The 25773-nt window shown below is 55.3% G+C and overlaps 3 protein-coding genes across 18 annotated transcripts in view; 2 read left to right on the top strand and 1 right to left on the bottom strand.

Moving 5' to 3' along the window:
- Window positions 1-155: 155 nt before the first annotated feature.
- On the bottom strand, window positions 156-15310 carry EEF2KMT (eukaryotic elongation factor 2 lysine methyltransferase). 3 transcript variants are annotated; one of them, XM_061992608.1, is made up of 11 exons: window positions 15085-15310; window positions 14597-14898; window positions 14403-14509; window positions 13163-13334; window positions 5434-5496; window positions 4530-4610; window positions 4229-4330; window positions 3911-4044; window positions 2804-3111; window positions 1393-1533; window positions 157-743 (listed from the first exon to the last, which is right to left on the bottom strand). In XM_061992608.1, exons 4-11 carry the CDS (start codon window positions 13187-13189, stop codon window positions 643-645), a joined length of 957 nt encoding a protein of 318 aa, XP_061848592.1. In that variant the 5' UTR covers window positions 13190-13334; window positions 14403-14509; window positions 14597-14898; window positions 15085-15310; the 3' UTR covers window positions 157-642. The 3 variants fall into 3 exon arrangements, with proteins under 3 accessions (XP_061848590.1, XP_061848592.1, XP_061848591.1); XM_061992607.1 differs by lacking the exon at window positions 14403-14509; XM_061992606.1 differs by lacking the exons at window positions 13163-13334; window positions 14403-14509; window positions 14597-14898; window positions 15085-15310 and adding an exon at window positions 6566-6768 and having other exon boundaries at window positions 156-743.
- Window positions 6804-10256, top strand: NDUFB6 (NADH:ubiquinone oxidoreductase subunit B6). Of its 2 annotated transcripts, none has more exons than XM_061992610.1 (4): window positions 6804-7076; window positions 7148-7240; window positions 8243-8287; window positions 10104-10256. In XM_061992610.1, exons 1-4 carry the CDS (start codon window positions 6897-6899, stop codon window positions 10170-10172), a joined length of 387 nt encoding a protein of 128 aa, XP_061848594.1. In that variant the 5' UTR covers window positions 6804-6896; the 3' UTR covers window positions 10173-10256. The 2 variants fall into 2 exon arrangements, with proteins under 2 accessions (XP_061848594.1, XP_061848593.1); XM_061992609.1 differs by lacking the exon at window positions 10104-10256 and adding an exon at window positions 9780-10091 and having other exon boundaries at window positions 6817-7076.
- A 180-nt stretch (window positions 15311-15490) lies between the features above and the next one.
- The window catches only part of CAPN15 (calpain 15), a 58177-nt gene continuing 47894 nt past the window's right edge, over window positions 15491-25773 (top strand). For 4 of the 13 annotated variants that reach the window (XM_061991850.1, XM_061991842.1, XM_061991834.1 and 1 more), the window contains exons 1-5: window positions 15493-15851; window positions 21688-22074; window positions 22165-22351; window positions 24408-24448; window positions 25004-25056. The gene's annotated coding sequence lies outside the window, so the exon portion shown is untranslated. Of the gene's footprint in view, window positions 15852-21687; window positions 22075-22164; window positions 22352-24407; window positions 24449-24866; window positions 24902-25003; window positions 25057-25773 lie in introns of all 13 variants that reach the window. The other 9 variants (XM_061991851.1, XM_061991844.1, XM_061991835.1 and 6 more) reach the window with 6 other exon arrangements.

Genomic DNA, 25773 nt, shown 5'->3' with positions numbered 1-25773 from the left:
AGTTCCTTTTGGAATTGGCTTCCCAAGGGCTAGTTGTGTCAAGTTGCCAGTTCTTAGGTGAGAGAAATGTAAATCAACTTCTGGTTTTTGTCCCCACTGCAGAGTAAAGGTGCACCTGACTTACAGCAGAGTCTGTTACCTCCTCTTACAGCCTCACAGGAGCTTGTGACACTCTCTATCACATTCAGTGCAGGTATGACTCATTTGTAAGGTGACCCATAACTGCAGGTATATACACACTAGTACAAAAAACAATTAGAGCTGGTTTTAATATTAAGAAGCATTTATTCCTGGGTTTAATTCCCTTGTTGGTGTGAGGTACTCATCCTGTGAGCCTGCAGACCTGCTGCCATTGCTTACATGTCAAAATACAGCTGGAAACAAAACCCACAGTTCAATTCTGTTGTCCTCTACAGAATGAAGGTGCAGCATGGGTTGGGCTTTTGTCTCTATTGCTTCAGCTTTTAGTGAGGGGCAGCAGCTTAGTGGCATACATGCTGCCAATTCACTCACTGACAGCAGACCATGCATGTAGTTGTATCCTCAGTGCCTCTCATGTGCAACTGTGGAATTCAAGCTAATCCCATTGCAAGGGTGAGACAGCTCCTGTTGGTTTGAAAAGCTGAAGGGTATCTGCCCAGTCTATATAAATAGCTGCAGAAGAGACACATTTGGCTGCATGTCACAGGGAAAAATCCTGGTGGTAGGGGCTGGAATAATCTGCCACCTGATCCCAGCTTTACCTGTGAAGAGAAACATTAGGAATCATATTTCTGCTTAATGAAACAAAGAGCACAAGTTGCATGTCAAGCTCTGGAAGAGATCCTGAGTGTGCTGTCAGAGCCAGCTCCAGGCACATGCTTGTGAGTACCTCTTCAAAAACAAACAGGAATGCTTCTGCCACACAGTCAGCATCATTTTGTGCTTCAACCTGTTGCTGTAGAGCCATCAGGCTGCATGAGACAGGCTTTTGAGGGCACAGAGAAGAATCCCAAATCCCTCTGTACTCTATCTCTTATCTGTTTGGGGAGGTTTTTAACAGTTAAGGTTTTAGGCTGCACCTCGCATTTTATCACTGTGACAGTGCAGCATGGGTGGGTTTCCTCCTTGAAGATGAACCCTTCTTTACCTTCCTGTTGCCACCACACTTGCAATTCATCTCCAGCTGGCACTAACAGCTGCAAGTTGTGATAGGAAGGATGGGGGAAAATAAGCTGAAGTTCCAATCTCTTGCCCACATCCCTGGGGAAAAGTCCCTGCTCTTAAATACAGCTTTAGAATAAGAATCCCACTCTTGGGACAATACCCATCACCAAAAGAAAATGGGACTACTCGAGATTAAGGGGGAAAGAAGCCAAAACTATAGATAAGCTTCATGCCAAAGGCACCTACCAAGTTGAGCCTGGAAGAGCTGATACGTGTCTGGGTTACGAATGGTGGAGGCAATGAAGACCTCAGGAGGTTTTCTGCCTGCTCTGAGTTTTTGTAGCATGCCAATAAGGGCTGAAATGATCTCAGGGTCATACACCACATCTGCACAAAGAAGAAATCACTTGGTATTTGTGGCGAGTAAGGAGAATGAGAACTGCAAAGCAACAACACAGAATGTTCATCTCGCTGGAGAAGGTGATTGGTTTGTATTCAGGGAGTTAAAAATGCCCAGGAAGAGGTTGTGCTGTGTCAAATTGCCCTCATCTCTAGTAGCAGTCCAGCATCATTCTAAATCAGTGCTGGGTTGGCAGATGCTGTATTGAAGCCTATCTTAAGGCAGGCAGCAAAACCACTGAGCGTGGTTCCTCTCTTCCTCAATCACACCTTATGTTAGAGGCTGATTGCAAAGGACTTGGTTTTGAACTGCAGCTGTTTTCATCTCGAATCCCTTCCTTGAGAACAGAGCCAGTGATGAAGACTGATCACTAGGGTATGAAACATCAGCCTTGCTCATCAGCACTGTGCTTAGTAAAGGTGCCAGGCTTGTGTTCAGGACCCATCCTCAGGAGCTGCCTGTTTGACACACAAACATCATGGCAAAGGCATTTGTCCATGACACATGTCCTGCTTACTCCTGATGTGTTATACTAAGGGGATGTCCTGCAGTAATTAGTAACAGCAAACAGTAGCTACATAGAAATTGCTTTCAGTTTTGAGTTGTCTTGCCTTCCTGAGTCCAGCTTGGGCTGGTGTGTGTGTGTCTGAATGGTGTGGTGGGCAGTGGGAAACACCCTTCCCAGAGACTTCCCTTCCCAGACCTCAACCATTCAGTGCATCATGTGACACAACTCATTGCCTTTTGTCATCAAAGGCATCATCTTTTTCATCTGAATTCTGAAGTAGCTTTGCAAAGCCCCAAATCAGGGAGGAAAATCCTGTGGCTGCTGCTAGGAAATGTTACCCTTCCTACACTTTCCACTCTTGGGGTATTTTTAACCAACTCCCTCCAGATGTATACAGAGGCAACTTTAAAAAAGGTTGTTTCCTTTAGGATATGTGTTATCCTTCAAGAGAATGCCAAGGCTGCCAGCTATTGATGAGCTTCCTAAGCCTCCTCTTGATGAGCTTCCTAAGTGGCAGATTTATCATCTGGAGTAAAAACCCCCACAAAACTACACAAGGGAAGAATCATTCACTTTCCAGTTGTAAGTAACCAGCTGCTGAGCACCTGAGAAAGGCAGAACAGTGAAATGAAGTGGGGGAGGATCTGTCATGCCCTTTGAGATGGGGTGAGTGGAGTAGGGCACCCAAACACCTTTGTGTTTCTCTCTCTAACCCGCTTCTCCCCACACGACCAGAAGTGTAAAAGCACCTGCTGCAATGACAACGTCAGCTTGAAGATCCAAGAGTTGTTTCTCTGGAACACAGCCCCAGTCAAGTTCTGCAACAACTACTTTTGGATTTTGGTCATTCATTGCTTCTCCTTCCAGCCCTTGGGACTCCAGGGGGGTACAGTGAGTGGTTCCAGGCTCTGGGACAAAGCTGTTCAAGTGGATGTTTTGTGTCAGCTGCTTGAGAACGCTGGGGTGATAGTCACTGAAGATGTATGTCCTGGGCTTGCAGCTTTTACAGATGGCAATGCCAGTGAAGCCAATCCCACTTCCCAGTTCCAAGACTGTCCTGAAGAGTAACAGAGTAAAGAAGTTCTTAGAGGACTCTAAACTGAGATAGGAAATGAAAACATTCTTCAGTATATCGAAAGGTAGAATCAATTACAGCTTATTTCAGTCATTTTTGGGTAAACCATCTCCAAGCTAATCTTTGCTTCAAATAACTGGTAGAGTTGGTAATTTTATAGGCATAAAAATGAAGTACTTGAACTACTGCCTTTGTGTGTGGTTAAAGCATTTCCACCCCTGGGCTGAGAGATATCCCACCTGCCTTTAGGCTCCTGCAGCATGGCTTCTCTCCAGCTAGTCAGGTTGTCCAGCCCTTTTCATAGTCAGGGGAGAGAAACATTCTTCAGCAGCACAGCTCCTTTGCTTCTGAACTCCATATTTGAAACTAACTTGGAGTCTTTCCTCAAAAGTGCTTGTTCCTCTCCACTGCCCATAGACAAAGCTGAGACAAGAGCAGCCGTGCACAGCTGCACGTTGATCACCTGAAGCTGGGAGAGATCAATCCCATCATGGAGCAAAGTGCAGGAGTTAAGAGTTACTGGCTGGGCAGTGCAGTAGCTGAGATGTAGTTTAGACCTTCAAACCTGTCTTAAAATCATTAGGTGATCCTCTCCTGGATGAGAGTTGGACTGTTGCAGAACAGCTGAGAGCAGCACTTAGGTAGGAGCAACCCAGGGGCTAGCAGTTAGCTAGGAGTATAGTCACTTCAGTTATTTTGGGGGCAAACACTGGATGTTATTACACTTGTGGAGCTCACAGTAAGAATGAAAACCTCTTTCTGCCTGTGCTGCTGTTGTTACCTGCTGGTGAAAATGGTGTTGTTCTCCAGTGCCCATTCAGCGAGATGCAGAGCAGCGTCCCACGTGACGAGCCCCGTGGTTCCTCCAGACACAATAGCCAGGCTCTCAGACAGGGTGACAGAGTCTCCTGTGGGCTGGAGGACACACCAAAGCCAAAGGTGGATCAGCACTCACAGTGTATCACAACTTACAGCAGTATCAACTGGAAAAAGGTAGGGAAGCACGCCAGGTTGCTGGGGGGGAGGTAATTTTAAAGCCAATTATTGCTTAGTTCCAATGATTCCAGGTGATTTCTAAAACTGCAGCATTAATTCTTACCAGCAAGTAGTTTTTGTAACAGTGAGTACATTCCTCTCCATTTAAGATACCTGCCAGCAGCTCATACAGCTCATCCAGGGGCTCAGCTGCTGTGGATTCGTGCTGTGCAAAAGAGAACACGTGGGGATCAGACCATTTGTTGGGAAACAGCAGCTGTACACGCATCAGGTCTCACTTTAATACACCATTGGCCATAATATTTTACACTGGATGTTACTTTTTTTGTCAATGCAAATAATTCAGCTTGGCCCAAAATGTAAATCTGGCCTATTTTCAACAACAACAGAGTTGCAAGTGTTACCTTTTTGATGAGCTGGGTGAGAAAGCATCTTCTGTACTTGATAGAAGGGGGATATTTTACACCAAGAGGGTGGAGAATGGTCTAAAACAACAGAACAACAGCTGCAGTTGGAGCCAGTGGAGATGTTATGAAAAGCAGTAAGGGGTCAGAGGAAGTCATGGGAGCCACTCATTGGCTCTTAGTCCTATGAAACCCAAGAACTGATGCTGAGCCAGGAAATAAAATGTGCTTTCTGCTCAGTTTGCTAGTTTACAGATCAGAGTCATTTGGATTGTTAAAGTCCTTGAAGCTGCTGCAGTCCCAGCCCACCCCACGGCCCTCAGCACCTCAGCTCCACACCTTTGGGATCCCTCCAGGGCTGGGCACTCCCTCAGCTCCCTGGGCAGCCCATTGCAATGCTTAACAACCCTCTTGGTGAAAAGCTTCTTCCTAATCTCCAATCACACTGTCTCACAAGACACACAGGGTTGAGTTTTGCTCTTTCAACCCAGTGAGGCAATGAGGGCACCCTCCTCACCTTTGCAGGTGGGGGAAAGGAGATGGGTGCTGCCTCCAACAGCCTGGGTGCTGTGTGAAGCCCCTTTTTCAGCTCAGCAACCTCTTCCTCTCTGAGCCCCTTCCCCACAGTGCTGGGCTGGTGGCCTTTTGCCAGGGGAGGGAAAAAGCTCTGCCTCAGCTCCAACCTCAACCTCCCCTGGGGCAACTTGAGGCTCTTTCGAGGTTGCTTGTGCCTTGGGAGAAGAACAGCTAAATAAGAGGGAGAGCTGGAAATGTCCTGTTCTACTGGGCCCAGTGACCCCAAGTCCTTTATCTTTGGAAATGTGAGTGAAAAGCAGCAATTGCTTTAAGTCCCAGGAGGTCTCCTGGTGCGTTCAGTGCAGCCCGGGCCACCCTTGTACCCTACCTTGTGCAGAATATCCGAGAGCAGCGAGGAACCCGCCGAGGTCTGCAGGTTTTGTTCTAGTTCCTGCAACAGAGAAAACGGAGCTGAGGCTGCCCTGAGCCCCTGCAAGAGAGGCAACGGAGCTGAGGCTGCCCTGAGCCCCTGCAAGAGAGGAAAGGGAGCTGAGGCTGCCCCGAGCCCCTGCAAGAGAGGAAAGGGAGCTGAGGCTGCCCTGAGCCCCTGCAAGGGAGGAAAGGGAGCTGAGGCTGCCCTGAGCCCCTGCAAGGGAGGCAACGGAGCTGAGGCTGCCCCGCGCCCCTGCAGGAGAGGAAAGGGAGCTGAGGCTGCCCTGAGCCCCTGCAAGAGAGGAAAGGGAGCTGAGGCTGCCCTGAGCCCCTGCAAGAGAGGAAAGGGAGCTGAGGCTGCCCTGAGCCCCTGCAAGGGAGGAAAGGGAGCTGAGGCTGCCCTGAGCCCCTGCAAGGGAGGCAACGGAGCTGAGGCTGCCCCGCGCCCCTGCAGGAGAGGAAAGGGAGCTGAGGCTGCCCCGAGCCCCTGCAAGGGAGGAAAGGGAGCTGAGGCTGCCCTGAGCCCCTGCAGGAGAGGAAAGGGAGCTGAGGCTGCCCCGCGCCCCTGCAGGAGAGGAAAGGGAGCTGAGGCTGCCCTGAGCCCCTGCAGGAGAGGAAAGGGAGCCGAGGCTGCCCCGCGCCCCTGCAGGAGAGGAAAGGGAGCTGAGGCTGCCCCGAGCCCCTGCAAGGGAGGAAAGGGAGCTGAGGCTGCCCTGAGCCCCTGCAGGAGAGGAAAGGGAGCCGAGGCTGCCCCGCGCCCCTGCAGGAGAGGAAAGGGAGCTGAGGCTGCCCCGAGCCCCTGCAAGGGAGGAAAGGGAGCTGAGGCTGCCCTGAGCCCCTGCAGGAGAGGAAAGGGAGCTGAGGCTGCCCCGCGCCCCTGCAGGAGAGGAAAGGGAGCTGAGGCTGCCCTGAGCCCCTGCAGGAGAGGAAAGGGAGCTGAGGCTGCCCCGAGCCCCTGCAAGGGAGGAAAGGGAGCTGAGGCTGCCCCGAGCCCCTGCAAGGGAGGAAAGGGAGCCGAGGCTGCCCCGCGCCCCTGCAAGGGAGGAAAGGGAGCTGAGGCTGCCCCGCGCCCGCCGCTGCCGCCGTACCGCCCAGGGCAAGGAGCGCAGCGGCCGCCCTGCCAGGAAGCCGCGCTGGAAGCGGGCGGCCAGATCTGGGCCGGCCATAGCCCTGCAGGCCGCTCAGGAGCCCCGGGGCTCGCCGGATCGTCGCCGCGGAGGAGGGGCCACCGAGCAAAGGCGGTGGCACGGTCTCGGCGGAACGGGGTCTCGAACCCCCGGCCTCAGAGCGACGGGCTGGCTGGCCACACCCGCGCAGGGACGTCAGCGCCGCGCGCCGCGCCGAAGGACACGGCGCCCGCTGCCGCCGCCGCCGCCGCGCACAGACCGGGCCCGGGGCAGCGCCGCAGCCGGCAGCGCCATGAGCGGCTACAGCCAGGACGAGAAGCTGCGGCTGCAGCAGCTCCGCGCGCTGCGGCGCCGCTGGCTGCGGGACCAGGAGCTGAGCGAGCGGGAGCCCGTGCTGCCGCCGCGGAAGCTGGGCCCGGTGGCCGCGTTCTGGGAGCGCTTCCTGCGGCCCGGGGCGCTCTGGAGGCAGCAGGTGAGCGGCGGCCGCGGACACGCACCGGGCCCCGCCGCGCAGCGCCTCACGCCCCTTCCTCTGCCCCGCAGGTCTACAAGGCCTACCAGACCGGCGGCTTCATCCTGCTGCGGGTGCTCATCCCCGCCTGGCTCGTCCACTACTACGTGAAGTACCACATCATGGTGCGTGCGGCGCGGGGCGCGTTCAGCCGCAGCCCTGGGAGGTGCGGGGGAGTCTGGGCAGGGCTCCCACGGTGCTGAGGGGATGGGACGTGTGTGTGAGGAGGAAAGGCTGCAGCCCTGGGGCTGTTCAGCCTGGAGAAGAGAAGCCTGAGCTCAGGGGCACCTCAGCAGCACTGACAAGTGCCTAAAGGGTGGGTGTCAGCAGGATGGGGGACACTTTGTTCTGTGGTGCCCAGGGACAGGACAAGGGGTGATGGACATCAGCTGGGACACAAACAGTTCCCCTGGCACAGGAGGAGAAGCTGGTTTGGTGCTGAGGTGAGGGAGCCCTGGCCCAGGCTGCCCAGGGAGGGTGTGGAGGCTCCTGCTCAGGAGGTTTCCAACCCCAGCTGGACACGTTCCTGTGCCCCTGAGCCAGGGGAAGCTGCTGGAGCAGGGGCTGCAGCAGCTCTGCAGGGCCCTGCCAACCCCACTGTTCTGGGACTGTAAGCCCTGTCATAGAAGGGGGATTAACAACAAGCAACTGTATCATCTGTGCAGCAGATCAAAATCACTTCCCATGGTCTGTTCACTCCTCATTTTCCCTTGTTTGGGTGGCACAGATGTATTTTTTGTGTTCTGTCATGGTAGTGCCCAGCTTTGGCCCTGCTGCCTCCTGTGAGCCAGAAAGCTGTGTCTTAATTATTGCTTCCTTGAAGGAATGGTGACCCCAGGGGCAACCAGACAGCAGCTGCTGGTGTGAGGAAGGAAAATGGCCAATGCACTGACAGTGGGACAAACCTTCCACTTCTCCAGGCTGGTCTTGCTTGGGAGGTGTCATATTTACTAGTTTCAGGTATTTATTTAACTAAGGAAAATACTCTGGCTTCAGGAGCCTTGTACTCAGCAGAGCTTGTGTTTAGGAGGGTAGTTTTCATTCTTGATGTCCTTTGTACTTCATCTGGGTAACAGTGTTTTTTCTTTCCCCCTTTTCCCTCTCTTCTTTCCCTCACCTCCTTCCAGAAAAAACCACATGGCATCGTTTTGTCAAACCCAAGGATTTTCCCAGTAAGTCTATTCCTACTTGGTTTATCTGCCAGCTTGGTAAAAGAGGCAGCAAAAGGGTGACTTGGGAAGTGCAGCAGCAGAGCAGGGAGGGTTTCTAGAAGAATGAGCTTGCTACTGTGGGCAGGATGCACTGGAGCAGCACAGTTACAGTGTTTTGGAGCAGTTTGCATCTTGTCCTTGAGCAGACAGTCCCTGTTTTGCTGGGGCACTCTCAGCAGTAGCTGCTGGCACTGCCTGTGCTGGGTGGCAAATAAAGACATTGCCTTGTGGGGAATGTTGGTCTTGTTTATCAGCAAGATCTTGACCAGCTTGAGAGTTGGGCAGAGGAACCTCATTAGGGTCACTAAGGGCAGAGTCCTGCAGCTGGGGAGGAACAACCCCCTGCCCCAGGACAGGCTGGGGGTGAGCTGCTGGAGAGCAGCTCCGGGAGAGGGACCTGGGAGTGCTGGGTGAGAACAAACTGACCATGAGCAGCAACGTGCCCTCGTGGGCAAGAAGCCAATGGCATCTGGGCTGTGTGAAGAAGAGTGTGGGCAGCAGGGGGAGGGAGGTTCTGCTGCCCCTCTGCTCTGCCCTGCTGAGGCCTCAGCTGGAGTCCTGTGGCCAGCTCTGGGCTCCCCAGCTGCAGAGAGACAGGGAACTGCTGCAGAGAGGCCAGTGCAGGGACACCAAGGTGCTGAGGGGATGCAACATGTGTGTGAGGAGGAAAGGCTGCAGCCCTGGGGCTGTTCAGCCTGGAGAAGAGAAGCCTGAGCTCAGGGGCACCTCAGCAGCACTGACAAGTACCTAAAGGCTGGGTGTCAGCAGGATGGGGGACACTTTGTTCTGTAGTCCCCAATGAACACAAAGTTGCACTGGTGCAGGAGGAGAAGCTGGTTTGGTGCTGAGGTGAGGGAGCCCTGGCCCAGGCTGCCCAGGGAGGGTGTGGAGGCTCCTGCTCAGGAGGTTTCCAACCCCAGCTGGACATGTTCCTGTGCCCCTGAGCCAGGGGAAGCTGCTGGAGCAGGGGCTGGGGCTGCAGCAGCTCTGGAGTTGGGATTCTGTGAATGCAAAGTCACAAGGCAGCAACAGCATCTCTGTGAAGGGCTTTGGGCATTTACAGCCTCTGTGAAAGTGTGATTGTAACACGTGGAATGGCAGAGGGGTTCTGCTTCTCCTCCCTGACCAGAGTGGCAACTGTCAGGAGGAGTTGGGCTGTGTCAGTTGGTTGGGTCAAGCTTGCTCTCAGGTGTCCTGGAGCATCTCCCTTGCTCAGGTGTCCCCACAAAGATAAAACTCACATCACCTCAGCTCAAGACAAGTTTTATGAAGTGCAGAGGATCAGGTTGTTTGGCCTCTACTGCTTTCAGGCTGCTGTGCACTGTTACTCATTGCTTGGGGCAGTGTGTTGGTGGGCAGATGCTCTCACACAAGCTTCTCTCTCCTGTTTCTGACAGTTGCACCTCCTTTTTTTGCATAACACCTCTCTAATTGTGCTTTATCCAAACTGCAGCTCCATCCCTGACAACCACATAGCAGCTGAAGGCCAAGCTGTGGGCCTCTAACTTGTCCCTGGCTTTGGAGACTCAATTCACAGCTGTGGTCTCAAAATGTCTGGCTGCAGCTCTGAGGCTGAAAAGAAGGGGTAAAGCAAGGGCAGCTTCCAGGTGATGGGGCTGTGGTGCTGTTTCAGTTTGTTGGGTGACTGGGAGTGTTCTGAGGACCTTGTAGTAAGTGTTTAACATGTGGAAGTGGGGACAGTTGCAGCTTTTTGCCAGAGTGCTGTGTGAAGGCAGAGGCTGGGGGCAGATGCTCACCCTCTCTCTCATTCCATCAGGGTGACAGAATTCTGGAGACAGGAGAAATTATGCCACCCCTGAAAGATGAAGCTGATGGGCACCACTGATGGCCAAAAGCTCACCTCCTCCTGTGGCCAACGAGGCCAGAACTGCAGCTGGTTTCTCTCTCATATAAAGGAGTCTCTATTCTGCATGGCCTCAGCTTCTCTGTCATTTCCTTGCAGGCTAATTCAGTTCCTACACTCACACAGGGGTTTCATGAGGAACTTCACTGCTGGTCCTGCTCATCTCTGCCCCCTTCTTCCTCAGAGGACATGTGGCAGCAGGACAATGTGGGACTCAGAGCCACAGGAGAGAGGCTGCAGGTGCCAGGGGACTGAGGAGCAGCCTGCTCTGGGAAGGGTGAGCTCCTGCAGGCACACAGCACAGCTCTCCTAGTCCCACAAGCCCTTCTCCAGGAAGCACTTCTGACAGAGACTTCCAGTGAAAATTAAGCTTCCACCTGTGGCATCCTGCCAAGAGAAGGCAACAGAAATGCTTCTGCTGCCAAAGTTTCTCCCTTCTTTACCCTGTAGCACTTCCATCTCTGTCCTCAGCCCTTTGTGAGTTGGATCTTCCCACCCTCCCTGGCCCCAGGTGCTCAGGCTGCTCTGTGCTGGGGAAGAGTGGCCTCTAGAGGAGCAGGGACATGGGGGATGATGGTTCTTAGGGTTCCCTTCCAACTTGAGATACTGTTTTGAAGCGTTTTGGTGGCTGCTTTAGGGGTAGAAAGGGTTAAACCAGCAATACAAGGGGTAACCTGAGCTACCTGAGGGGAGGGGCTGGGACAGAAGCTCCTTATGACCTCACAGAACCCTGTGGGAGCAATGTAGGCAGCGGGTGACCTCAAGGTGAGTGGCAGGAGCTTCTCTGCCGTGCCTGGTGCCACTCCTAACCCCGAGGTGAGGAACTTGGCCCAAGAGAGCCATGGCCAACACGAAGGTGAAGGTGACGGAGGTTGTGGAGCCCACGGCAGACAGCCACTCGCAGCCCGCAGCCCCCACGGCCTTCCTCAGGTAAAAGGCAGCTCAGGGTGGCACTGCAAGCGGGGAATAAAGGGATGGGGCAGTGGAGGGCTGTGAGGGGGCAGGAGGGGTCCTGTGGGTCAGCACTGGGAGGCTCGAGGGGGGCACTGGGCAAGTTTGAGGGTCTTGAGGGGAGGTGGAGGTTTGGGGCCACTGGAGACATGGAGAGTCAAGGGAGGGATGGGTTGGTGGGGGCTATAGAGGGTTATTAAGTGCAGTAGGGAGGTGATGGGGTTAACAGAGGGGCTGTGGGGGCTGCAGAGGGGCTGAGACCCGTGTGGCACTGCCCCACAGCCCCGGGGTCCCGCTCAGTGCCTGTGCCCCGCGCTGTGCCAGGGACCCCGACGCAGAGTTGCCTGGGAGTGCCACCGGCCCCTACAGACTGAAACGGACCTTTGGCTGCACCAACATCATGCTGCTGAGACAGCCCAAGCACGCTGGCTCCAGGGAGCAGGAGGCAGCCCCCAGCTCCCCCCGCCACACACCGAGCCCTGAGGACAGCGCTGAGCCCGGTGCCAACCTGGTGAGTGGCCACTGGGGCTGCCCCACTGCCCTGGGAGCCTGCTAATGAGACACTGAGAGGGGGGTGCCCCACGTCTGCAAGGTCCCCCTGCACGCTTCTGCAGTGTTTGGGAGGAACTGGGGACTGTGACATCTCCTGAGGGCACCCTACACCCACAGGGCTACCCTCAAGGAATCCCTGACACCTCTCCTCTATGAGTCCCCACTACCCCAGGATCACAAGGGATTCATAGTACCCCCAGAGTCCCACCCCCAGAGCACCCCCTGATCCTCCAATGGGCCACAGACTAGTGTGGGTCAGCTTGTGGGGACCCCAGGGTCATTTTGGCACAGATAACCCTGCCTGAGTAGAGGGGATGGATACCTGCCCCTCAAACATGGAGGGGTTTGAGTGTCCCACCCTCACCAAAAAGACAACCCAGAACATGGAACCTGTCCTGGCCCAGTTACAGCAGGAGAACCCAGCACTGTCGCCTTCCCCGTCCCACTGAAGGAGGCAGCAGTGGCACTGGACAGGAGGAGGAGGAGGAGGACTCACCCCGTGCTCCTGTCAGCCTGCTGACCTCTGCAGTGAACCTGTTCCTCAACAAATACACCGGGGCTCATTCCTCTGGGCTCTGGACCTCAGCTCTGTCTCAGTTCTTTGAGTGCCTCTCATGCTAAATGTGGGTGATAATGTTACTTTGAGAAGGAAATGGGAGCCCCTCTGGGTTTGCACAGGATTGTGGCCTTAAGTGCCCTGTGTCACGTGCACACATTCACCTCACACACGTGTGCACACAGCAGTGCAGCTCCTCAGTGGCTCTGAGGTCCCTGCCAGCTACAAACTGTCACTGATCAGTGACAGATGCACATCCATCTACTGAGCCAAGAGTTAAATGTCTTTGCACCTTGATGCAAAAAGCCTTCCATTGCAACAGCTCCAGGACAGGGGGAGCAAGATCTCCCAAGGACAGCAAGAGGGAGCCTTCCTCCTGCATAGGTGATGCACCTTAGACTCTGGGGCAGGACCTTCTGTGCAGGCCTTCAGAGAACCATCAGGAACCTCCTTCCTGAGGTGGTTGAGGGCAGCTAACAGGAAAGAGCCACTTGCCAGTCTCAAGCTAGTGAGAAGTGGAGGCAGAGAAACAAGGACTGAAAGATCCTGGGGTGGCTGAGCACACCAGCCCTTCCCCACCTCACACCTGATGTGCCCCAAGCTGCTGGTTCCAGCACTGCCTGCAAGAACTCGTCTCCCTGGGTGTCCTCCAGCCCTCATCAACCCTGGGCATGCCATTCCTTCCAGGGTATCCCTTTGTGCACAGCTCATGGGCAGTGCCAGGCCAGCTTGTTTACCAGACAAGGAGCCACTGAGGACGTGGTGCCACCTCAGCAGTTGCATCTGCACTGACTCATGGTGGAACCCATGAGGATCCACACTGTTGGATCTCAACTGTGCAAGCCCACGGGAAAAACCCCATGGGATGAGTGGTGGGGGTGATGTGTAATCAATGACAGACACAGGAACTTACCTGGAGTAACTGGAGCCCAGCTCCCATCTGTCTTCCTTGCTCATAGGTGAAGGTGTGATGGGCAGGACAACTTCCACCCCTCGGTTTATGCTCGTGTGACGTTTGTCCCAGCTCGTGTGACGTCCTCACAGAACACACTGGTGTTCATCCACTGCTTGAAGTCATTTTGTAACTGCAAAATGTCAGTGTTTTTACCTTCCTTCTCCAAATACAGAGGCTGATTTCAGCCCAGAACTCCCTCCTCCCTCACACCAGCAGGGCTGGATGGCAGCAGCTGCTGCCTTCACTCTGTGTAGGTTCTGTGTTGAAGCCCACAGAGAAGATGCAGTGACTCCACCACTCCTTCTTTCTCAGATCTGTGCAGTCACACTCCTCACAGCTCAATTCATAAGCCTTTGCATAACAAAAGGGGCTTAATTCAGTTGCCCACACAGAAGCGTGCTGAGACACGCTTCCTCCTCTCCAAGTGCTCCTGGTGAAGGTTGAAGGTCCTGTGACATGGGGCAGGTTGGTGTGGACATTGTGGGCACCTCACATCCCACCACATGCCATGTGCAAAGCCCTGAGCGGTGTCCAAATGGCTCCCTGGGAGCTTGGAGACCAAGCTCATGCTGCAGCTAAGCCTCAATTGTTTAGGTGCTGATAGGTCTTACTCAAAATTAGCCACAGTGGGTATATCCAGCAGTTTCTAAGCCCAACTTTACCCTCTCCTTAGGGGATCCCAACAGGTTTTGCCTTACAGTGGGCAGGGCAGGGGCTGTTTCTGCAGTGTCCTGTGCCTGAGCCCTGCCAATCCCCTTGTCTGGGAATCCCCCTGTGAGTCAGGGCAGTGGGGGATCCTCATCCCCTGGTCCAAAGGGAGAGCTGCTTCTGCAGCCTGTGGAAAAGATCTGTCTGCAGACAAATACATTGATATGTCTGACAGTTACATTGTAGAGACAGATGAACTGAAGCAAACTGTCCACTTGGCTTTTGATGCCTGTGTTGTTATTACAGAAGGCAGCCAGGTCTCCCAAACGTGTTACTCTCACAACTGCTCTCACACAGAAAGCCTTGGATCCCCTCTGGGGAGGATCCAACAGCCTAAAGAGAACCTTTTCCCTATTAAGCATCTGTCCCTTTTCACTCAGCAACCATTAGTGCCCTCTCCAAGTGTGGTGGCATGAAGGATTCTGCTTTTGCTGGAAAAATGGCCACTTCCTTCACATCTGTGTGTGCTGGGCTGGTTTGGCCAACTCACCACTGGGATCCCTCTCGTTGTTTTCCCCTGTGACTCCAAGCAGGGAGCTCAGCAGGTGCTGCATGAACTGCCCCCATGTCTCAATGGGGCAGGAGGCTTTGAAGGTGCTGCTTAAACAGGGGACTGGGCTGAGACATCTGTGAACTCCAAGTGAGGGATGTAGATTTGAAGCTGGATGGAAGAACAGGCCCTACCTGGATGTGCCTGGCTGGGGCAAAGGCTTTTAGGACGGCCACTGAAGCTCCTGCATCTGTGCCCTCCACCTCCTGCCAGCTCTGGAGCTGCAGCGTGGCTGCACGTGGCCCCGAGGCCTGAGGCAACTCCCCAGTAGTTCCAGGTTCGCTTCATGTGCTGCCAGGTCATTAAGAGCTGTAATTAGCCAGGGTTCAGCGGCTCCTTCCCAGGCGTCTGGGCTTTGCTCAGCCTCGGGCTCCTGATCTCTGCAGCGGGAACACCTGGGCTGTAAACCCTGCATCATCCATCGCCAGCGTCTGCCCTGGAGGAGCAGATCACAGAGTCACAAGGGCTGGAAGGGAGCTGCAAAGCTCAGCCAGTGCAACCCCCTGCCAGAGCAGCAGCACCTAGAGCAGGGCACACAGGGACTCATCCAGCTGGGGTAGGATGTCTCCAGAGAAGGAGCCTCCACAGCCCATCTGGGCAGCCCCTGCCAGTGCTCCCTCACCTCAACAGGGAACAACTTTGTCCTTGTGTTGCTTTGGAACCTCTTGTGTTGCAGCTTGTTGCCCCTTGTCCTGTCATTGTCCATCCCTGAGCACAGCCTGGCTGCAGCCTCCTCACACCCGGACGGGACCGCGGCGTCGGGACGGGCGCAGGGGCCCGCGGAGCCTCTCAGGGTGCTCTCCCTTGGCGAGGCGCCTTCCGCCCTCAGGGCCCTGAGCGCCTGCACCCCGGGGCCCGCCGAGGCCGCGCCGGGCCGGGCCCCCCGGAGCCTCCGGAGGCAGCGCCGCCGCCGGTTCCGACCCCCGGCCGGGCGAGGGCGCGCTGACCCCGCGGCCTCCGAGCGGCTGTACCCGCAGGGCCCCGCTGCCAGCCGCGCCTCGGCCTCGGCCGCCGCCGCAGCCCCGCCGGCCCCCGCCCGCCCCCGGCCCCGCTCGGCCGCCGCCTTCCGCTTCCTCCCTCCCGCGCGCTGCCCCTCGGGGCGTGTAGTCCTGCGCCGCTATTCACGACGGGCTCTGCGCCGTTTGCGCGGCGTAGCGGCCGGAGGCCGGGATGAGGCGCTACGCCACGGCGGCGGCGTAAGGGCGGGCTCGGGGACTCCGGGGCAGGCCGGGCCGGCGGCGGAGCGGGAGGAAGGCGCCGGCGGAGCTGCCGGGCGCCGCGGCGGGCCGGCGGGAAGGGACGCGGTGGAAGTTGCTGCGCCCGGGGCGGGGGGGAAAGCGCGGGGCCGAGAGGGGACGCGAGCGGCAGCGCGGCCGCCTCCATCGCCAGGTAAGCGGCGGCGGGGAACGGCCGGGGCCTCCGGGAGCGCGGGGGCGGCGGGGACGGGGCGCCCGGGGCCTCTCGCCGCGGGGCCGCGGCTTCCCACCGCCGGGCCGGCGTCGTGGCGGCCGGCGCCTGGGGCTGGGCCACGGCCTGTTCCCCCGGGCCGCCCCGCACCACCTGTTGCCGGTGGGCCCGAGCCCGGCCGGGGGCCGCGGGGGGCCGCGCTCGGGGTCCCGCTGCCGGCCGAGTCCCGCCTCGGGGTGGGGGCTCTGCGGCCGGTGGGGTGCTGCCTTCCCCGGGGGGCCGTGAGGCGAGCCCAGGGTCGCGGCCGCCCTCCTCCCGCTGCCTCGGGCCGCCCGCGCTCCCGGCGGGGTTCGAAGCAACTCGGCAGCCGTGGGGGGACGGGGGAGGCTTCGTGACCTGAACGGCCCCTGCCGAGCCTCGCTGGGCGCGCTGGGCTCGGCACCGGGAGACCCGGGCTGCTGGCTCTGCTCTCGGGCAGGCGGCTGGCAGGGACGGCGCTGCCGGGGCTGGACCGCGGCGGAGCTCAACGGCAGGGATGCCTGTCCTTCAGCTCTGCACTCTAACCTCCAGGCTACAAACCCGTCTGCTGGGTGCTGAGCGGGGCTTTGTGCGGAGTTTCTAAAGCGTTTGCGAGTTTGCCCTTTAGAATCGGTTGTGTGGCTGTTAGCTCGGCTCTTTGAAGCCTCTCAAAGCTTCAGGCCTCATCGAGACCTCTGGATTTTCCTGCACGGCAGCTGAGCTGCAGCTGGAAGCACATCAGCCTCCAGATCCTGGATGCAGAAGTCTGTCACAGCGGATAAAAAAGGCTCAATGTGCTGGCTGGCCTCTCCATTTTCTGAGCCAGCTCCTTCCTCCCCTCCGTGATCCCTCCCAGGCATCGAGACACGGATGCTTTGGGGTGCTTGTGTGGTGCAGATCCCGAATAATGTGCACGTTGTGTTTGAAATGTCACGTTGCTTCCTCCAAGCGGGGAGTGTGGGCTGGTGCTCAGCTCCCCCTGGGCCTTGGGGCTGGGTTCTCGTGGTCTGGCAGAAGGTTGTCTGAGAAGGGCTTTTACTTGTCCCTGTGACTTGGGGTGTTGGTGCAGAGCTGAGGGTGGGTCAGGAGGGAAATGGAGACCAGGAGGTGCTTTTAGAGGGAGCTGAGGAGCGGTGTGGATCGCTGATGGAGACAGGCTGCAGAGCCCGTGTCCGTCTCAGCACAGAGACCTTGCTGTACTTTGCACGTTGTCACTCGCAGGGACTCGTGCTACAGGGCTCTGCTCTGTGTCAGCTCCCTAAACTGGAGCAGCCTGAGGTGGGAGAGTGGCCCAGTGGCACAGCAGCCTCCTGCAGTGCTGCCAGTCTGCGTTTGGGTGGCTGTTTCTTGGGACCTTCTGCCAAACACACTGCCTTAGGGCTGTGGGTGAACAGAGCGGGGCTGAGAGCTGCCTGAGGAATGAGCTGTGGCAGCACACCATGTGTCAGAGAGGCATGATTCAAATTACCATGGTTTTTATGTACGTGGGGATATTAACTACTGGGAAGTTGCATCAGCTCCTGTCTGTGTCCAAGGCTTTAGCAGTTGAAGGCAGCAGGCAAGACCCAACGTTTCTCTCTTCCCCGGGTGGGGTTGGAGGGCTGCAGAGAGAGGCCTTTGAAGGTGTGATGGGACTTGCTGTGTTTGCTAAAGCCACGTTGCTTTGGCAGGAAGGGGAGCAGCCTGCTCAGGCCTGATGACTCGGTGTGTAAGGGAACCTGAGGCCTGGGGCAGGGAAAGTGTCTTTTGAACCATATTGAAAAGCAAAGCAAAACGGAGAGAGGAACCTCCTGAGGTTCCCACCTCAGAGTCCTGCAGCTGGGAGGGATCAACCTCCTGCAGCAGGACAGGCTGGGGGTGAGCTGCTGGAGAGCAGCTCCAGGAGAAGGACCTGGGAGTGCTGAGTGAGAACAAACTGACCATGAGCCAGCACCGTGCCCTTGTGGGCAAGAAGCCAGTGGCATCTGGGTGTGTGAAGAAGAGTGTGGGCAGCAGGGGGAGGGAGGTTGTGCTGCCCCTCTGCTCTGCCCTGCTGAGGCCTCAGCTGGAGTCCTGTGGCCAGCTCTGGGCTCCCCAGCTCCAGAGAGACAGGGAACTGCTGCAGAGAGGCCAGTGCAGGGACACCAAGGTGCTGAGGGGATGGAACGTGTGTGTGAGGAGGAAAGGCTGCAGCCCTGGGGCTGTTCAGCCTGGAGAAGAGAAGCCTGAGCTCAGGGGCACCTCAGCAGCACTGACAAGTACCTAAAGGCTGGGTGTCAGCAGGATGGGGGACACTTTGTTCTGTGGTGCCCAGGGACAGGACAAGGGGTGATGGACATCAGCTGGGACACAAACAGTTCCCCTGGCACAGGAGGAGAAGCTCCTTTGGTGCTGAGGTGAGGGAGCCCTGGCCCAGGCTGCCCAGGGAGGGTGTGGAGGCTCCTTCTCAGGAGGTTTCCAACCCCAGCTGGACACGTTCCTGTGCCCCCTGAGCCAGGGGAAGCTGCTGGAGCAGGAGCAGGGGCTGCAGCAGCTCTGCAGGGCCCTTCCAGCCCCCACCATGCTGAGATTGTGTGAAAACTGCTGAAGTGGCACATAAAAAAGGTCAGGGCTCCTGCCCAGGCTCAGAGCTGTGTCAGGGTAGCAGAAGGGCTGGGTGACTCCCATGGAGGGGCCTGGGATGCTCTCATGAGATGCACTAATTACCCCGCTGCTCTCCTGGGCTGTCCACGGGGCACCCCACCTCTTTGAACTCTTTTCTCTTTGCTCTGAATACCACTGACTTTGCAGAAGGGAAATGGCCTGGTGTTGCCTCAGCCAGCTGAGCATGATTTGCTACATTTGGTGGAAAATAGGCTGCTTTCCTCCATCCCAGAGGTTTTGTGGGAGCTTGCCAGATGTAGAGAGCCCCAGCCAGTGTCCAGGCTGTGCTCCTCTCTGCTGCTGGGGTATTGTCTGAACTCAGGTCAGATGCAACTGGGAGAAACACCTTTCTTTTCCCCTCCCATCTTCCTGCTTCACCTCAAGCCAGGCTTTTGGTGTTTTTGCCTTCATTCTGACTCTTTCTGGGTCTGAGAAGGAACAGATCCCCTGGTGTTTCTCCAAGCAAGGGGCTTTGTGAAGCAGGGAGAGGCTGGAGTGAAGGGCTGTGACAGCCTCACGTGCTCACAGGGTGGAGGTGGGACATGGGGACAGGGAGAGGGGAGGCTGAGTTGGAAAGAGGTGTCAGAGCCCAGTGTTCTGCTGAGATGCTGCTGTCCTGGCACACAGTGCCAGGAGGAGACCTGTCAACAGCTTGTGGTGTGCTGCAAACCTGGGGCTCTGAGAAGGGTCATGTGCAGTGCAGCCTTGGGAAAGCTGCTTATGCAGGTGGGACAGGTGAGTCAGTGCCTTCCTCCTCCTTTTCCATCATAATCACTCTTCAGAGTGAGATGTGCTGGCTGCCTGCTCTCTGCAAGCCTCCTGGAGCTGCCTGCATGCACCTCAGCCTGAGCATACAGCCCTTTCCAGGCCACTGTCCCTGAGCTGGGCAGGGAGGAGCAGGCTACCACCGATTTGTGTCCTGCTCTCAGTGCTGTTTGGAGTGTTGACACTTGCCTTGTGTTGAGCAATGGCAGCTGAGGAAGGCCAGAGAGGCAGAAGGGCTGTTGCCTGCTCATGGGGAAGATTTAACTCTTGGCTTTGCAGCTTCCCCATGTGTTGGCAGCTCTCAGCACGGTTCAACAGGAAATTCTGGTGCTGTTCCCAAAAGTTGCTCGTGTTCAGTTGCTTTAAAAGCTGAGGAAGGGTTTTGTGTGCCATTTCCTCTTGCTCTGCTAAATAAAAGCTGCCGCCCTGCTGCCTGGGCAGGAGGAAGGAGGAGGCTGGGGGAGGGGGGCGAAAGTCCTGCAAAGGAAACGACATCCAAAGAAATGTGTCACCAGCAGAAAGAGCAATTGTTTCCCCTGCATTGACATGGCAGAGCTTGGTCCTGTTCAGGCAGCCCATGTTTGACAGCCAAGAGGATACATTTCTATTGCTGTAATTAGTGGGCCGTGGAGTTTGCTGAGTAGCTCGGGGGCAGCGCCAGGTTGAGTCTGACTCCAGCAAATAGATGAGGGAGGATTGGAAAGCTGCTGTGGGTTGCTGCAACGGGCCCTTTGGCTTTCTGGAGGTTGAGTACATAAGTGCTGATGTTTTCCTATTGTGCTGCACCCTGCCTGGTTGAAAAGGAAATAACTTGAGGGAACGTGGGGCTATTTTTTTGCCAGCTTGAGATGATCAGGTTTGCTTTCTGAAAACTGAGTCTCTGGGCTTGAACATTAAACCCAGTATTGGAACTGTATCTCAGTTCCTCTCCAAATGCACATCTCTGTGCTTTACCAGTGCTGTAAATTCCATTTCCAAGCAACAGCTCTTCCATCCCTGCAGCACAGCCCGAAGTTCAGCCCTAACGCTGTGGGGCTGGACAGCATCAGCCTTGGAGGAGGGTGAGGATTGCACAGGGAGGCTCCAGTCCTGGGATCAGTGGCCCTTATCAAAGCTGCAGGATTATCAACACACATTTGCTTTGGTAGAATGCAGAGCTCTCACAAAAGGCTGTTGTCCCTCTGTGGTGATACCACTCTGCTGTGTTTCTAACGTGGTGCTTCCCCTGGTGCCAAAGGTTCCCCTTCAGCATCTTGTTGCCAGATGATTTTGGTTTGCTGAGGACTGAGGATATCACAGGCAGCTTCCCAGCTTGTGTTGGTTTGTGTTCCTCTGAGAGCAGAAGGTCCTCTCTGCTCCTGTAGCTCAAAGGTTTGCAGAGGAGCTTGCTCTCAGACAGCTTTGCTGGGTAACAAGTTGACTCCCCTGTATTTGTGCTGCTCTGTGGGAGTGAGAACACAGCATGCAGGACCCTGTGTGTGCTGGGCTGTGTCCTCCCTGCCATGGCAGCTCTGCTCTCCACAGAGGCTGCAGCACTCGTGATCAAGGTCTTGTTCTTCAGCCTGTCTGTGTGGGTCACCTCCCTGTAAGCCTTACAGTGAGCACGAGTGGCTCAGCTGCCAGTGCCACAGAGATGCCATGGGCCTGGAGCTCCCCATGTAGGCAGCACTGTACAGACCCTCAGGCTAAAAGGATCAGGTGGTCCTTTGAACCTTAATCAGCCCCTCATTTACTTCTTACTGGTCCCTGAGTGGTGTGTCTTGCCTGCTCCATCATTTGCTGTTGGATTCCATTCACAGCACACGTCCCAGTGCCCACCAGGGGACTTTTCCCCACTGCCTGGACATCTCAGAGTGCTGGAGGAGAAAAGCTCTTTGTGAATTCACCATCACCTGCCCCAGGGGCCTCATGCTGCACCTGATGGTGTGGCTGTGGGGAGAGCAAGCAGGGCACTGGGGGCAAAACTGGGTCTCTTGCTCTTGCCTGCTTCTGCCATACTCCCACAGAGGTTCAATGATTACATTGTTCTGGCTGAACCCTTACTTGCTCTCTTGCTCTCTCCTCAATCTAAAACTGAGGAAGTCAGAGTGTGCTGGTGAGCCAAACCATTCTGGACAAGGCTTCTTGTTGCCCCAGTTTGATAAAAGCCCATCTCAAAGGAGACAGCGCTTTCAACCAAGTACAAATGGCATTAGAGCAGCTTGTTTGGAGAGCAGAGAATGTGAAGGGGAAAGGGGAAATACCTTGGAGGGAGGAGATTCAGCCAGGCAGGTATTGAGACCTTGTGCCTTCTGGGGGTGGGATGGGCAGGTTTGACAGAAGCCACAGGGGTTTGTACTTGTGAGTTTGCAGTAGCTGGAAGTGCTGACGATGGCCCAGTAATTAACATCTGTTTCTGTATTTGAACATTCAGGCAGTGTGCCCCTCCAAGACATCCCTGCCTTCACAGCCAGCCCCTCTGGGACATCCTGCCCTGTTGCTAATTGTGGAGAGCTGTCCAGAATCCTTATCAATTAAGATCCTGCTGTGCTCCTGAGGTGTTGCTCTTCCTGGTACAACCACGGCTCTCAGCGGAATGCAAAGCAGCTGGCAGAGGGAGTGAGGCTGGTGGTGGGAGCAGAACCATGGAAAAGTGCTGAAACCACGAGGGAAGGACCTGAGCTGACCCAAAAGCAGAGTGGTTCCTCTCTCCAGGCAAGACTGAGCTGCAGCCCGTTGCCAGACAGATGCCCTGGGGAGCACGGGGCCTTCCCTGAGCTGGAGTTCCAGTGGATTTCAACTGAGCAACCTGCAGTGTGAGGTTGGTTGTGTGTGCTGCTGTCCTGCTGATCAGTTCACAGTCTCAGCAGTCATTTATTCTTACCTGCCATTCTCTCCTCTCCCTTCACAGCTTGGTGCAGCAGTCACCTTTGCTAGCAAGCTGGGAGTGCTACTGGCAGCTCTGCACAGAGACCATCTAGCATGCTCCTCCACCCAGGCCACTCCGCTGGTGCCAACAGCAGCCGTTTGTTTCCAGGGATGCCAGGCTGACTGCCCACCAGCTGGGCATTGGACCCTCAGAGCACAAACTGTGTTGGGTGAGAGGCTTTTCTGACTGCAGTCAGCTCTGTGCTGGGCTGGGGGGAGGTGGGGCTGGAAGGAAAAACACCTTTTCTCCTCTGGTTTGTAAGCGTGGTTACCCCACTTCTCGTGTCCCACACCTCTCATTGTTGTCTTTCTTCCTTGTTTTGATTCCTTCCTTGAGTGTTGCTCTGTCCTTGCCATCTGTGTGAAGGCCACGTGCTCTCTGGGTGAGGATATTGGTGTCCTCTGGTTTCCTCATGGTGAAGAAGGAACTGTAAGAGTAGAAGAGAAAACGTGGGGTCTTAGAGGACCTCACAACCCTAAGCTGTGGCAGCTGCCTGACTGTCCCAGGGTGTGTTTGAGGCAGTGCAAGGGAAGGGACATAAATGAATGTAAGGAACTCTGTGTTGCTTTGTGTGCAATAGCCACAGGAGTGGGGCAGAGATGATGGTGTTGTACCTGATGTGGCAAGGGCTGCTTTCAGCCTGCTGATTCAGAGGCTGCTCTGGTGGGAAGCCAGTCTGAGAGTGTATAGCCAGGGTACACTCACAGTGTGTGCTGGGGGAGAGCATCTGATGGTGCTGTCCCTGCATTCCACTGAGCCAGGCTGTGGTGGCCAGGGCTTTGGATTAATGGGCATTAGCCTGCTGTGTGGTGGCCAGCCTGATCTGCCTGGATGCTTACGGCTGCCTGAGGTCTCCATGTGAGCAGCCTCAGCAGAAGGTCTGCAGGAATCTCTTACCCTTTGGGGCTGATGAAGTTAAGCCTGTGAGCACTCTGGTCTTTGAGTGGTGACTGTCACCAGGCAGGTGTCAGATCCAGGCCATGCCTAGCTCTCAAGCTGTGAGAGGGATGGAATAATGTTCCTGCTTTTGGATCAGTTTTGGTGAAGCCTTGGAGTGTCTTGTGAATGCAACTGCAGGTGTGCAAAGCCCTTGTTCCTGTTACCTGACCTTGTGGTGCTGGGATGCCTCTGCAAGCAGAGCCTGGTGGAGGGAAGGTTGGGGGTCTGTAGCACGCACCTAAGGCAGCTGGATATGTCTTGCAAGGCATTCAAGAGTGACTCCTGTAATGTGATCTCTCCTCCTGTCTCTTTGGGCTGATGTGGGCTCAGGATGCAGCCAGCTGGCCTTGGTGAAGAGGAGGAGGTTTGGAGCTGTGTTAGGGCTGGTGTTGCCGTGGCAGCTCCTTACTCAAAGCATCTGCATTATGTTTCAGCCCTCTCAGAGAGTACAGCATTTTCCTCATGTGACTGTTATATTTGTTCAAGTAACTGCTCTCATGGGCAAATATTGCTGAAGGCATTGTGTAAGTGAACACATCCTACACTTTCAGCTGCATTGGTGTAGCTGAAGAGGAGCTGCCTGTGACACAGTAAGCTGCTGTAGCTGCTCCAGTGAGGAGAGGGGAGTGTTGTGGTGGTGTCAGCCACTGTTATATCTCTGTCACTTCAGTTGTTACTCCAGGCATGTCATTTCAATTACAGTATCACCTCCTACCAGAAACAGTGGCGTGGCCAAGTCCAAGTTGCATACCAAGGCACTGCTGCCTCTGTGAAAAGAGCCTGTGTCAGCATGGTGAAGCCTGGGAGATGTCTCTAGCCAGGGCTGCAGCTGGATGTGGCTTGGGCAAATCATGTATATCCCACCTGTCTAATCTGTGTTAGAGTTAAAGCTGTGACTGGAGTGTCTAGGGACAGTGTGCTCAGGAGCCATCTCCACCTCCTGTCTCTGAGACTTTGCTTTCCAAGTCCATGCCCTGGGTTTTCACTGGCTGTGAGATTCTTCTTACTGCAACTGTGTTCCCCTCCCTTCTGCAGTGGCCAGCTCTTCATCTGCTTATCTGTCAGCTTAGCATGATCTGCAGATACTATCCCTGACGTCCTTCTGCCTGTGACCTCGTGTTTGTGCCGTACCTGGCCACCTCTGGCCTCACTCAGCTTGCTGAGTAACTGAGAGGGACCTCATGTGTTGCCAAGCCCAGCTCCTCACTGCTGAAGGCATTCACCTTGTGCAGGTCATGAACTTGTCCAGGAACTGTCAGAACTAACTCTGTGCTTTTTTCCTCCAGCACCTCTGGAGCGGCTGGTCCAGAGATCTGCTCTTTGAAAGGTTAGAAGCCCTCCTCTGTCTTCCAGTATCCAGTTTTCCTGGGCTGCTTTCTTGTCCTTGTGCCATTGCAGAGTGTCATCTTGCAGATGAGAGATGACTTGCAAATTTTCTCCCTTCCTTGGGTTGCTGTAACCTTTGTGTCCTGCTCCAGCCCTGCCCCTCGATGCACATTAATCCCAAGAGATGTGTTAAAACCTACCTTCTTTTTTTTTCCATTGCTCCTTTTGGGGAGCTTGTTCTGGCCTGGCCCATTTCTTTCCCTGTTGTGCTTTTTGAGTGTTTGGAGTGCAGGTGGAGTTGTGGGCTGCACAGTTTGTGAATGTCAGAGAGGACAGCAGAGTGCTTTTTGAGCTACAGTCACTTCTGTCTTCTTTGTGTAATGTTTGTCCTCGCTCCTCGTGCCATCTTGCCCCTTCAGGAGAGAGAGATGTTGTCAGAAACAGTTGAATCAAGGTGAATCTGATAAAGAAATGTATTGAAGAGCCAGTGCCTGGCTCTTATTCATGTTTATCTCTAGCTGTGAATGTGCAATAACAACAGTTCTGTTCTGCACAGGCTGGCACAGCCTCAGACAGGAAGATCTGCTGTTTACCAATCAACACTCTGCTGTAAGTGAGAAAGGGAAGGAGGGGGGGGGTTGAAATGTTTTATTGCTGCTGGGTAACCCAGAGTGTAGTTAAACCTTTCTGGGGGAGAAAAAAAAAGAGGAAATGAAGAGCACATGTGTTACTCAAGATGCATTTTTCCTGGCAAGAGTCCCGTGTGTGTGTGTTCTTCCTGCAAAGCATTGCTGCTTATGCTGCTTCCCATTACATCTACAGCAGATTGGCAGCACACAAGTAAAAGCTTCCTGTTTTTATAATGCAACTGGTCTCAGCAGGCTCTCTGGTGAGGTGAGGGGGGGTTTTTCTTTGGACCAGCCTGGCATGTTTTGTCACTGCTGTGGCAGTCTGGGTTGAGCGGGATGCCACAGCCCTGCTACGAGGCTTATAAACACAAGGGAAGGGGAAATAAAGGAGCTGGAAATGAGATCTGCTAAAGCTTCCCAGGATTAGATGCTGTGGCTTGCCTTGTTTTGTTTCTTCCCCTTGTGTGTCTTTCTGTGGCATCACTGTGATGTTGCTAACGAGCTGAACCGTGCCAGCCCACACGCGCTTTCCTCGGGAGTCACCCACAATTGGCAGTGGCGAGCTGCAGGACACAAGTGGCTCGTTGCACTTCACTGAAGCGATGTTAATTGACTTCACAGAGCAGTGGGCTTTCAGACACTTGGTTGTGGCTTGCTGGGAGGTTTGTTTTTCTTTGAAATCTCTGTACATTCAGAG

This window comes from Colius striatus, chromosome 3, assembly GCF_028858725.1.
Source record: "Colius striatus isolate bColStr4 chromosome 3, bColStr4.1.hap1, whole genome shotgun sequence".
Classification (NCBI taxonomy): Eukaryota; Metazoa; Chordata; class Aves; order Coliiformes; family Coliidae; genus Colius; species Colius striatus.
This window is presented reverse-complemented; position numbering and strand designations above follow the sequence as displayed.

Excerpts from the sequence above, each read along its gene's own strand:
- EEF2KMT (XM_061992606.1), bottom strand. The coding sequence starts at position 6,643 with ATGGCCGGCCCAGATCTGGCCGCCCGCTTCCAGCGCGGCTTCCTGGCA. Across the intron at positions 4,611-5,433 it reads TCTCGGATATTCTGCACAAG|ACCATTCTCCACCCTCTTGG; the intron begins GTAGGGTACAAG and ends CTGTTGTTTTAG. Across the intron at positions 4,045-4,228 it reads GTTACAAAAACTACTTGCTG|CCCACAGGAGACTCTGTCAC; the intron begins GTAAGAATTAAT and ends TGTGTCCTCCAG.
- NDUFB6 (XM_061992610.1), top strand. The coding sequence starts at position 6,897 with ATGAGCGGCTACAGCCAGGACGAGAAGCTGCGGCTGCAGCAGCTCCGC. Across the intron at positions 7,077-7,147 it reads GGGCGCTCTGGAGGCAGCAG|GTCTACAAGGCCTACCAGAC; the intron begins GTGAGCGGCGGC and ends TCTGCCCCGCAG. Across the intron at positions 7,241-8,242 it reads ACGTGAAGTACCACATCATG|AAAAAACCACATGGCATCGT; the intron begins GTGCGTGCGGCG and ends ACCTCCTTCCAG.